Source organism: Bacillus rossius, chromosome 1 (assembly GCF_032445375.1).
Source record: "Bacillus rossius redtenbacheri isolate Brsri chromosome 1, Brsri_v3, whole genome shotgun sequence".
Lineage (NCBI taxonomy): Eukaryota > Metazoa > Arthropoda > Insecta > Phasmatodea > Bacillidae > Bacillus > Bacillus rossius.
Window position 1 is genome coordinate 160,665,636 of NC_086330.1, and position 13,005 is coordinate 160,678,640.

The 13,005-nt window shown below is 34.8% G+C and overlaps 1 protein-coding gene across 1 annotated transcript in view; it reads right to left on the bottom strand.

The window, feature by feature from the left end:
* LOC134546361 (alpha-tubulin N-acetyltransferase-like) overlaps positions 1-13,005 on the bottom strand; it is a 97,373-nt gene that overhangs the window by 13,123 nt on the left and 71,245 nt on the right. The window contains exons 9-11 of the mRNA XM_063389151.1: positions 9,740-9,780; positions 5,883-5,973; positions 4,147-4,187 (exon numbers count right to left, since the gene is read on the bottom strand). Coding sequence (XP_063245221.1) covers positions 4,147-4,187; positions 5,883-5,973; positions 9,740-9,780 — 173 coding nt within the window. The remainder of the gene's footprint in view (positions 1-4,146; positions 4,188-5,882; positions 5,974-9,739; positions 9,781-13,005) is intronic.

The window sequence follows — 13,005 nt, forward strand, 5'->3', positions numbered from 1 at the left end:
TGAATGTCATTCGAAACTATAATAAAATCGTGCAAAATTGATATCTCGTGGATAATCAAAAGTAGGTAATAACGATGTCTCTTCAAAACCGTGGTAGAACGAATACTCCTTTGTTCTAAAGAATGTACTTTTCCTTTGCTATTTAAACGACTTTCAGATGTCAAAACACAAAACATAAGCTGAATGTCCTAGCTATCGCTATTCGCTGGATATGCTAGCCAATCATTAACTTTCTTACAAGTTCATCTTCTTATAATAATTAAATTTATTGTTCAACACATGAATTTCAATGGGTTATTTATAAAATATGAACATTTTATGAAACAAGCAAAGATAAAAAAAAGAGGAATTTCATATCAGTGTCTAAACACAATCATAGAGGATTAACCTAATTTAAGTTAACAGAATTGTTAAGTACGAATAAAGTATAAGAATTTAAATTTCAGTATCTTGACGTGTCCCGGCAACAGCGTCGGGTGATGGAGTGACTTGAGGTGGGGCGAAAGGCCCTCTGGTAGGCTGGCAGCTGCTCCTTGACTCACAGATATTGGCACTATCCTGCCCTTTTGCTGGGCCAGGGGTAGAGAAGGGGTGTGGTCAGGTACAGTGCGAGGAAGGGGCGGTAGTTGGTGCCTTAGAGCGAGCACCCGAAGGCCGCTCCAAGGGGCGGGGAAGTTGGACTCCTAGAGCGAGCACCCAAGGGCCGCTCCAGGGGAGGGGATCTAGAGCGAGCACCCAAGGGCCGCTCCAGGGGAGGGGATCTAGAGCGAGCACCCAAGGGCCGCTCCAGAGGAAGGAAGGGGAGAGGTGAGCAGAAAGCAATAACCCAATTTCCAACTATCTGCTTTATTTCCCCCAGATTTCTCTGGGGTAGGGATCTCTGGCTAGGCACATTTCGACCTAGCTTAAATACAGCTCCTTCAGACATTGGTCACTGACAAAGCGACAATCTTTCCCCAATACAGAAAAACAGGCCATCCTGTGCCCTCCCCAGTAATTCACACACTAGGATATTATTTACTTATAACATATATAGCACTGACACACATTTTATATTATACAGTCATTAATAAATCTATATGCACTGCTATAACCGTTCAAAAGATGCGTGCTGCCATCTATGATATGTTCGCGGCACCACTCGTAGCCTATATCCCACGGCTGGTGTAGAGAAGCCTGTTGGGATACGGCTTTCTTGGCGCAGCGGCCATGTTGGTTGCAGAGAGAGGCCGAGGACAAATATAGGACACAACAATCTTATGCTTCTCTACCTTCATAATTTAATACAGAAAACAAATTAAAAATGCACACATCACACAATTTTTCACTAGTATTGACATAAAAAGCAAATTTTAAGATAAATTAATATGCATAAGTTTGATTAAGGATTTGACTATAATATTTATCTGAAAAAGCAAACTGTAAATTTATTTTCTTCTTGCCGAACAAGTCAAGCACTTTGTCCTCGAAACCAGGGTTTTTCACTCTTTTCCTGTGGACACTTAGAAGGCATAAGCTGGACAGACGGTCCTCGCCAGTAGTACTTCTCAGCCACGTCTTCACTTTACGCAGTGTGCTGAAAGAACGCTCTATTGTGCAAGTTGTGGGGGTATGGTTTGGTAGAATATAAGCAGTCTCCTTAGGTACTAATGGGTAAAACATTGTTTCTGAAAGTATATCATGGAGCTTTGTTTTTTCCAAACATTCCGTATTCGTCCAGACGTCATACCATACTCTGGCTTCTGCTTCCAAGTTGTCGATTTGATAAAACTTTTGCAAACTTTTTATGTCTCTCATGAAATCTTTCGTCTCCTTTTTCATCTAATGTGGTTGAAGAATTCCACCTTTGAAAGGTATGCCTTTATCTCTTTCAAATCTTGTAGTAAGTGACATAATTATAGAATCCATGTACGTATTGTAAATTGCAACTTTGAAATAGTCTTCAGGTGATGAGCACTGGACATTCACGTTACATCTGTGGGTCTGCCTTCCAGCCAATATTGGGATTTTTATATCTATGTCAAGCTCATTACAGTCTTCTTTTACTGCCTCGAAAATGGTTTTGAATTCGTCATTGCTTTCTCTCTGCTTTTGAAATTTTTCTAGCAGGTCAGTATTGGTGTATCTGTCACCACACAAAAGTTAACATGATGCAGTGCGTGGTGCAGCTGTGGTTAGTCGCTGTGAGGTCACTTTATATCACTCGTGCAATGAGGCAAGTTATGGAATGTTAAAAAAATAATAAATAAGGGGAACGCAGGGGAGGGCAGAGGGCAGACGGCAGTCATTGTTTTTACTATTTAATATTATATATATTCCATTCAATAAATTATAACATGTATCTTCAGGGGGTGGGGTGTTTAAAATTTTATGAAGATAACGTTTTTACGAATGCAATCCAAGCGACCGTGAGCGTACGTAAAATCGGGATTCCAGTGTGAATTGCTTCCGAGTCTACTGAAAGTAGCGGAATCCTTTTAAACACTTTTGAAGGAAAAAATAAAGTTTTCCTCTAAGTTCAAAATTCCAACATAAATTTTACGTTGTAGACTTTTCTGAACAATAATTCTTATTTGAGTAACTTTAATGGTGTAAGCTTACCTTAAAAATTATTGTGAATATTCTGAGCGGATGTGATGAATGAGGAAAACTAAGAAGCACTACATAATAACAATGGTTTTTATCTTTACACTTTTCACTGATTTATTTACACTTAAGTTATTTATACTGACTGAATACATTAAACTAAATCTAGACCAGATGCATAAAACTGTAGATCTAAAGACTATTGGAAAATCTCTGTTTTGAGATGTTATTTGTGAACATACACATTATTATGACGAAAAAGTAGCAAAACATTTCGCCGTCTGCAAGCACATGTCAATTGTCGCGTCGTCTAACTCTGACTGGTCTAAATCTGTTGTGTTGTGTTATCACATGAGCTTGGGCAGGATTACGAAGGGGAATGACTCGCCACGGGCGTTGAGCTTGCCCACATTTTCTTCCTGTACACAACACCTTATATCGCAGCAGCAGAACTAATGCTTGAACTAACATAAAAAATGAAGTAGACATGTAAAAAACGATATAAAATAATAGATTCGTGTTGAACCACTTCTACATAATACCGAATTTAAATAATTTTCTTTAAAGTAAAACACCTGACTACACTATATATTTTTTCCTTCCCTGAAAGCTAGGGGGGGGGCCACGGCCCCCCCTGCCCCCGGGTATGGGCGCCCTTGTGCTTTGAGAACGTTTGTTTGGCACTTTCGGAAAATTTTTTCTTACAAAAATGAATTATTTACATTGTAAACAATTAAATGTGCCTTTTTTATTCTAAAAAAAATTAATTGGTTTGAATATTTCTTCAAAACTTAAATGTTTTTTTTTTGCTCATATATTATTTAATTCCTAACCCTTGAGACCTAGATTCATATTCGAGGGGTAGATTCAGTTTACTCTTTGTGATTCGACACATTTCAATACACTACATTCATCAGTTATTTAAAATGTTTTCTCTAAATAAATTATATGTGAAATGCAATTCTATGTACAAACAAAGGTTTTTTGCTAGTTTCATTTTATATCCACAGTTTATACTGTTTTCAAAATAACGCATATATTTTTCAAGGTAAAAATTCTGTAATTTTAAAATTTTAAATAACAATATTTAAACAAATCATGGCTAAAGAATATTGTTATTGCATTCATTAGAAAATTTATGGCTTTAATTAAACACTGTAAAAATTAAATAAAATTTGTTCCTTCCCAAACAATTTATTGTAATAACACTCTATTTTATCACCCGTATATGAACATGAGAAGTCCAAAGAAAACATTTTCTTGAGTAATAAACGCCTACAGAATTCGAATCAAAGCTTAGGTATATTATGAGCATAACTAATGCCGAGCTAAGACCGCAACTACAAGAGGCCACCATGTTATTGAAGCATCTGGGTTCAAAGGAAGATGGGGCTATTCAGCAGTCAAAAATATTAGGTAAGTACATGTATTTACCTATCATGTTCTTCTTGCCTTAATGTCAAAACTACCATGCATAGAATTAATTATACTGTTAGGTAAAGTGACATTCTCACTGTAAATTATCCAAAACTATTAAGTATCACAATATAGAATACTCACTTATTATGTTGGAATGAATGTTCTGTGCCAGTCTGGAAAAACTGCAAAGAAAAAAGCATTTGTTTTGTTTAAAAGAAAGGTGAAATATAATTCAAGTACATAGTTGTAAGTATTGCACAAAATAAAATCTAACGAAATTCATGATTGAATGCGAGATTTAGGTCTGTGGCTTCCATACTTCCTAGCTGTTAGGGCTCGAAATTAAAAAAAATATATATTGTCTCAGTGACATCAAGTGACTAAAATATCATTTTATGAGCAGTCAAGTTCACCTTTTGAAAATTAAATAGCAACAATTCAAGCATTTATTTCTCCAGAACCTAAGAGTTTAGTGAAACTGTAATGATAAACACAATGTTTCATGTCCAAGTTTTACTTAAAACTCAGATCTATCAGGTAGAAGGCAAATGGCAAAATCAGCCATCTCCTGAAAAGCAACACTAGCCAATGCATTATATAATACCTACGGTTTTCAATTTTAGTCAAAAAATTTGTTAAAGTCTTGCAATTACTTAGTGCTAGTGATGGGATTTTCGTTACTTCGATACCTCGATACCTTCGATACTTGACGGTATCGAAAAGTATCGAGTATCGAAACTGTAAGTTCGATACATTTTTTCGATACCGGAATGCTTGTTCATTTGTATTGAATTAAGTTTTGAGTCGCCATTGTACAAAATACAACTACAGTAGAACCTCGATGATACGTTCTAATTTCATACATTTTCCCGTGTCACACTCCGATTCATTTCGGTCCCGCCGAAAGTACTATATTTACAATGGTTTACTTTCCCGGAACATACACTTATAAAATAATTAATTTCCTGTTTCATACGTTTTTACAAAGCGGAAAAGTCCTAAAATGCATAAATTTTTTTGTTATATTCCTCCTGATAAACTACATTTTAGTGCTTTTATTTTGAAAAACGTTAATTTTTTACCTTTGCAAACGTAAGAAAATAACTTTATTACACCATAGATATGGATAGTATCAGGAAGACTGTGCACTTCGCTAGTAGCATCTATGGCCAGCACCAAGCGAGACTAGTGGCGCAAACTAGCAATGTTATGAAAATGGTGCACGCGCTTTACCAAGGCACGGATCTCATATTTTGTGCATTCATTAATCTTTGAACTGAATATACCCGTTTGTTATTGTTTTCTTACGATCGGATTGTTTTGTAATTTACGTTTCTCAAGTTAAAATTTTATTGAAAATTGTTCTGTTGCATAAAGTTGTTTGTAAAATAAAACAAACATGCAAAAATCTGATTTTCTTTTTACATTAGCCTAATTTTTTCTTATTTCTAATTTAGGCTTGGTAACTTTTACCCCCCTCCAAGAAAGGACTTCATAACAATTTGTAAGGCCACTGTTTCTCATTTTTTATTTCACTTCTATTTTTTATATTGATTTTTATACTCAAGTCTTTAAAGTTGTTTGCAGTTTGTATTTTTGTAATAAAGAGGGAATTTATATAGTTTAAAACTAATTTATGTTATTTGTAATAATTGTTACTTAATGGGAAAATATTTTTCCCTAGAGTATCGAAAGTATCGAAAGCATCGAACTGAAAAAACAATACAGAATCGAGTATCGAAAATGTGGTATCGTCCCACCTCTACTTAGTGCATTACTTCTGAAAATCAAAATTATACTATTTTCATCTACTATGCACAGAAATAAATATAAATCAATTATTCCCTTGTAAGTTAATAGCTATTTTCTCTACTTACATCTCCCATTGTAGAAGCCGGGTTGTATGCAGTGTGTCTGCCAAAATTTTCCTTGGAATGTACTGCATCATGTTGCATAACAGTCTCCTCACTTCAAAAGAACAAGACTATTGTTAAGATGATGAACATAAATTAGAGATGCCGATATATGCTCAACTTTACAGACATGCTGCCCTGAAGTAGCTACAGTAAATCCCTGTCAAGGAATTTCTCAAGCTATTTAGGAATTTAGGCTTATTAACAGGAAAATTTATTAAAATGGTAAAGCTGTGTATTAATATGTCAGGTGCTAAATTTTTTAAACATAAGTGGGATTTTCTTAATAGGATTTTACTGTATTGTCTCATTTCATTCCCAGTAGCAACTACATGTGTTCAAGTAATTAACTAGGGTAAAAAACAAAACACAATGTCTGTAACCAGTCAGACTTGCACTACATTAGGTTAAACACTACATGTTTTAAGACACAATTCCACTGAGGCACATTTTAGGCAACTGGTAAGCATCCTGCATTGATGCATGCTACACACAAACTTTTCACTGAAGGAACACGAAGCAACAAGAAACAAGTCTCCTTGCTGCATGCTACAAGTTGATTGTTGTTTCCGGGATGCATGCGTCACCTCTCAACATGATTCAACATGTCGAACAGTGTCGTTATCCAACAGTCAGCGGATCCGCGCTTGTATCATACAACATGGACAGGAATAATGAAAAAAAACCATACCATTTAATGAATATTACCATACATCACCAGAATTATGAAAAAAACAAAATTAGTGATTATAAATACATTATAATTAAAAATGATAAGTTAAAGCAGTCAGCAAGTAAATACAATTGTACGGTGACTGAGGTAAAAAACATAACCAGAATTACTGTTCAGCATTTCATCATGAGCGAAAAAAACTACAACCAATTAAAAGTGATTCATCTACCAGAAAAAAGAGGTTTGCATTTGAGCTTTTAAAGTTTTTTAGTGGATGTCGATACACCTAAATCAATACTGTCAACTGCTGGCAGTGATGAGGAGGACTTTTGAGGTGAGTTATTTTTAAATAAGTACATACAAAGAATATATTATATTACTAGTACTAGTATATTGAAACAAATATTTGGATATTAAATATAAAGTTAGGTGTAATGGCCCTGCCAAGGCACATGTCCTTCAACTGATTGGAAATATCTCATAAATTAATGTCGCACTTCTTTAGCTTCAAAAGTTGACCTTCATGCTCTATGTGACAAACCCTGCAGACAAGTATCGCCCTGGACAACTGCCCTCCATGATCCAAGAATAATATCTCGATCTTGTGTTTCATTATCTAAAGTTCCTTGAGGACAGTGAAGTGATCGCGAATTGTTACTCCTCAAAAAGTTATGAAGATGAAGGCATGTTGTGAAAATTACACCATTTTACAAATTAATAATTTGTGGTTTTATAAATACATGAAACACACTTGCTAGCAACCCAAAAGTATTTTCCACTCTTTGAATGCGTAAATGCCTATAATTGTATAGTCTTTGACAAGTGTCTTTGTCATGGTAGTCGCTAAAGGGTTTCATGATATGTTCCTGTAGAGGAAACGCATCATCTATCAAGCTTACATAAGGAGATAACTTATTGCTACCAGGAAGTGGTTCTGGGTGAGATAATTTTAGCTTTTCTTTAGGCAACTTTTTATACAATAACATTTTTCAAAAAACACCTGTCAGATATCCTGCCTTCGCAGCCAACACAAGCGAACATAAAATTATAATTTGCAACATCAATGGGCATGAAAACAGTACACCTCTTCACAGTAACTATAGTTACACTGTTCTATCCTCTGAGGCATCTACATCACCGTTTTCCCAATTTCAAAAAACATCCACGCACTCAGAAACTCTTTTGGCCTTTCCAGTACTTTCTGAATTTCTAATTAGCAACTGACAATTGACTTGACATCTTGTATAAATATACATCTTGTATAAGTATTTGTATAATAAACAATTAAAAAATGGTTTAATATATTAATATCTATACTTAACCTGACACAATCATGTAGAATTCAAGAAATGCTTGGCTCAGATATCCAAAACAGATACATAAGTGATGGATAGCTATCACCCATTGTCAAATATCTCATACCAAACACCACACAGGAGGTGATATTTCTTCCAAAAAGTTGGTATGTATATTTTTTTTACAGTAGGTGAACCTTTTTCAAGCAAGTACACCAGCCCTTCGAAGTAACGCTCTAATTCGTTCCAGGAAAATAGAGCGCTAATAAAATACGTTTTTGCCATAAGAGTGCATGTTATTCATAATAATTGGTTCTCCAGCCACTGAAATCCGTTTGTTTACTATTCCTTATATGTCATTTATTTTGTTTAAACGTATGTATTTACATACTGTTAACACATCTAAATACAATTTAAGAAAAATATAAATGTATAAATTGCATTTAAAGTTCAAATTACCTAAAATAATACTATATTTAAATCACAGGCGGCATAATTGAACTAACTTTGTGTACGCACGACTAGGGGTCAGCGCATCCTGTCATGCAAGATGTGAACTAGCCTCGAAAGCTTCCAAAATTTCCCACTAGAGCTGCTACTGAGTTGCAAGACGGCGTAGTATGTATAAACATTAGCTAAACACACACGTAGGCGTCGGAAAATGTATTTATGAAATATTATTTACTGTGCAATTTTAATTAGGGTTTAAAAATATATGATGGGAGCGAATAACTATTACATAAAAAGGTAATATATTTTTTTGATTCGTCATAAAGTTTATGTTACACAAGTGCTGTCTTATTTTTAATTTGTTGCATTTTGTTTGTTACATTGTGCACGTATGAAAATAAAATAAATTATGTGGACGAGAAAGAGCGCTACTTCGAATATATGACTGCTACTTCAAATCATGCCCTAATTAATTGGCGTTGTTACTTCAAAACACCGCTAATCGAACAGCGTTACTTCAAGGGGCTGGTGTACTTAAAATTGTCTTTACTCATTTATGAAAAATTTTGAAATAAAGCTTCAGCATCAGCAACTAACTAGTTGTATAAATTATACTGAGTTTCTTGACCTCAACATACGGTTCTCTTCTCCACCACTGTAGCTTTCTTCTTCTTCTTCTCTCTCTTTTTTGTATAGATTCAAAGCTATTACCAAATAAGCAACTACAGCTACTGTTTGTAAAGACATGATGCACTAAACTGAAGTTGCCTGAATAGAATCGTTTTGGATGCACGCTACACGCATAGACGACAAAGCATGTGCGATGTGGGGAGACAAATTCTGCATGCAACACTAAGAAACAAGTAGCATGCCTCAAGTTGTTCGGAGTTGCCTCGTGGAATTGCGTCTTTAGGCTTGCACAAAACTATTCTATTGTTCAGAATGTTCTGGCTATAAAATAATACAGCACGTATCATGGTAAAGCTGGCAAAATCGGTGCAGAGCACACAAATGAGGATACCAATCTAATTAAATACTGTTACAAAAAATTTCAATTAAAGGGTGATAAACAGTGAAATGAGAACTGTAAAGTTATTTATGGTAGAGAACCAGAAACAAATAAAATTATTACTCATATATGATAAACAATTACATTATTTATTTAAAAAGCAACTCTTCAATCAATAAAAAAAACCTGAAAAAAAATCTATAATCATGAAAGTATTGGTTGATGCCTAGAAGTGATATGATTAAAAACTGTTAAAATTGTATAAAATGACGGGGAAAAAATTAGTACATGAATGTAACAGATTAAAGACTAAAATTATTTGTGGTAAAAAAAATTATACTAGCTTTCATAAAATTAATAACAACTTCAATGTGTCACAATAAAAGTTACTCACATAGTCTGCTGGAATGAATTTTTCACATCACTCTGCATAATCTGTATAAAAGAAGAGAGTTCCAAATGTAGTGAACAATATAAAATAACATTTACAGCAATTATGATACTGAAGAAAAGTAACATAGGCTACATGAAATAGTCTCATCAAAAGGGCAACCATGTACACATGAACAGCTTAATGATATTACTTGTGATTCCAATAAAAGTGACAATTATGATAAACTCATAGTCAAAGTACACATTCATATCATTAATTCAAAATTCTTAATCTTTAAAATTTGAAAACCAAATTTTTTTTGTGACAGATGCAATAAAAAAAGTTATAATTTTGTTCCACTTAACAACCAGTAATGCAAAATAGCATAGCTTCACTTTATAACTAGAGAAGAGTGGAGTTAATGCTTAGGTATCAACAATTTTTCCACCACAAATTGCAATCAATAATTTATATTGTATCCCTAAATAATATGTGATTATAAAGATTTTTTCACATGATGGAACTACTAGTATGGCATCCAGATTTTATTCACTATATGCACAATTATGTTCATTCTTTCAACATACAAGTTATTGAGAATCCTTTGATTTATTTATCAAGGTTTACGAATTGTGTGCCATTTTAATTTGTTGACAATAGCCAGGGGGGCCTTTGTGGTGCATAGTCACAAATTCACAATGTACATATTTGTAAAACTAAGTACAGTGGAACCTCGTTAGTCCAAACCTCACTAGTCCAAAAATCCAAACAGAAATCAGTAAAAATTTAAAATTACAAATGTGCCGAAATGAGATACAGTTTTTTAAATACGTAGCATATTCATTTTGAAAAGTAGTGATTGATTCAAACAACTATGCAAAAATTTCTTGCACATTACATATAATATTATTTAAAACTATACTGGAATTAATTTAGGATTTTCTGCCCTATTTAGTGTGAAGGTAAGATTTGCACCTTCACAAAAGTATGAAATACTAAAAAGTAAATTCCTATTTTTTTTTTACTCGTTACAATTCAGTTAATTTAAATTGGTTAATTCTCAATGTTTGTGTTTCAACACCAATATGAAATTTCTCCAATTTTTTTAATCTATGCTTGTTTTCAAAAGTTCATTGTTTTTTTAAAAATAACCAATGGAAAATCATATTTAAAATAATATATCTAATTATTATGAGGATGAACTTGCAAGAAAGTTTATGATTGGCTAGCAGATCCATAATATAGGGATACCTAGGTCATTCAGCTTATGTTTTAATGTTTGACATTCGAAAGTCGTTGATAACAACTTCAGAAAACTTTTGATTTAGAACGAGAGAGTAATCATTCGTCCACAGTCTAGTACAGACGTATTGCAGTATAGCTCCTATCAACTATCAATAATCAATTTGCAAGATTAAATAACGAGTTTGACGGACATCCAAGTCTATAAAAATAATGCAAGATCTCAGAAGAATTTATGAGTGAATCAGATTGATGTTACATCAAATTTGAAATATCTTCCTACTATTAACGGAAGCCATACCATAGTATTTGGCCACGAGCTACCACATACTTCAAGAACGATATGAGAGAAATATAACGATAGCAAACAGATAGAAGAGTCAATGTAGTTAACAGTGTGCAAGACCGATTACTGACACTTTCTACGTGCCGTGATACCAGCGACTAACATTTCTGACTGACAAGAGTTCGCTCGAAGAAAAAAGAGTCCTACGAGTTCCTGTCTGAGCCAATCATTATGAAGGAAGGAAGACCACTGACTTAGCGGCAGCGGGGCAGTAGAAGCAGTTGAGAGTGCCATGGTCCACATAGAACACTGAGGTCTACCATTGGTGAGAACCGAACGAGACTCTTCCCACTGCAAGGAAGGATGCACCAACATCGAGTAGACGTAGTTTCCGGACCTGGCAGTGGGAAGGGTCTCATTTGGTTCTTACCAATGGTAGACCTCAGTGTTCTGTACACAGTAGTCTCCCGCTATTCCGAAAATGTGTCTATTCTGAACAGAGTGCAGTTTAACTTAAAAACAGGAGAAATGAAATTAGAAAGACGTTAGTGAAAAAACATACATTTATTGTTATAAAAAGAAGTTAAATAGACATACATAGAACCTAAGCTTGATGAAAACGCCTGAAACCAAATTGGAATGAAAGTTGGTTACTTACAGCACATGTCGGCTTCCTTACATATAGAATTATGTAGAATTATTTTTAATCACTGCTGAACACAAAAAATAACTAAATTACACACACTTAAGAAGAAAAGTCAGTGATTTTTTTCTGATGAAGAGCACTGAATCGACTTATGGATGCAATGTTCTGCTATTGCCGCATGAACATAACATCATTTGGTGTTGATGAAGCGTGTTGTTTGACGTAGCGTAAGGCGAGGTCAAGAGCATTTGACGCGTCTGTATGTAATATGAGTTAAGTTTGAGCATTCACCTCCTCACTTTCCTCCGAGTTGATCTGAGCTGATGAGCCTTGCACTATTGCTACAATGTCTTCGTCTCCGTACTCCTGGTGGTTATTGTCATCAACAGCAATCCACTCCTCAACACAGCTTTCTTCTGGGTCTTCACAGCCAGGAATGTCCTTGGCTAGTGGAAGAAGGTCACAGTCTTTTAATGGTGTAAAATTTGTTTCAACAAATTCCAATGTAGGCCAGAGATTTTGCCATGATTTTTGTAATGCGTCTAGTGGTGTTATCCCATGCTTCAGTCATTCAGTATATCACATCTTTTATTGTAATTTTCTTAAGTTTTTGCAGGATTGTGAATTATTTTCATTCTCTTCAAGTAAGGTTCGAAGCAGCATTTTTCCGTTTTTTTGTTTAATGGCCTGCAACACACCCTGGTTCATGCGCGAAGAATTTAAGTTACATTTGGTGGCAGAAAAATCGCTTTGATGTCTTCACAAACAATTTTCATTTCTTCTGGGTGGGACGGAGCATTGTCTATACACAGCAGAGCACGATTAGGCAATCCATTTTCTCTATTGAACGCAGTCACTTCAGGGACAAATTGGTGCTCAAACCATTCCTTGAACAAGTCGCGTTCCATCCAAGGTTTTTTTTTTCTTATAATACATAGGAAGTGAGTTGATGTTAATGTTTTTGAACGCTCGTGGTTTCACCGATTTGCCTACTACCATCAGCAGAAGTTTGTTTGTTGCCTAGGCGTTGCTGCGAGCTAAGTCCTTTAAACCCTGGGGCAGATTTCACTTCTTGGGAAGCAAGACTTTTTGTTGGCAAAGCCTTAAAATTCA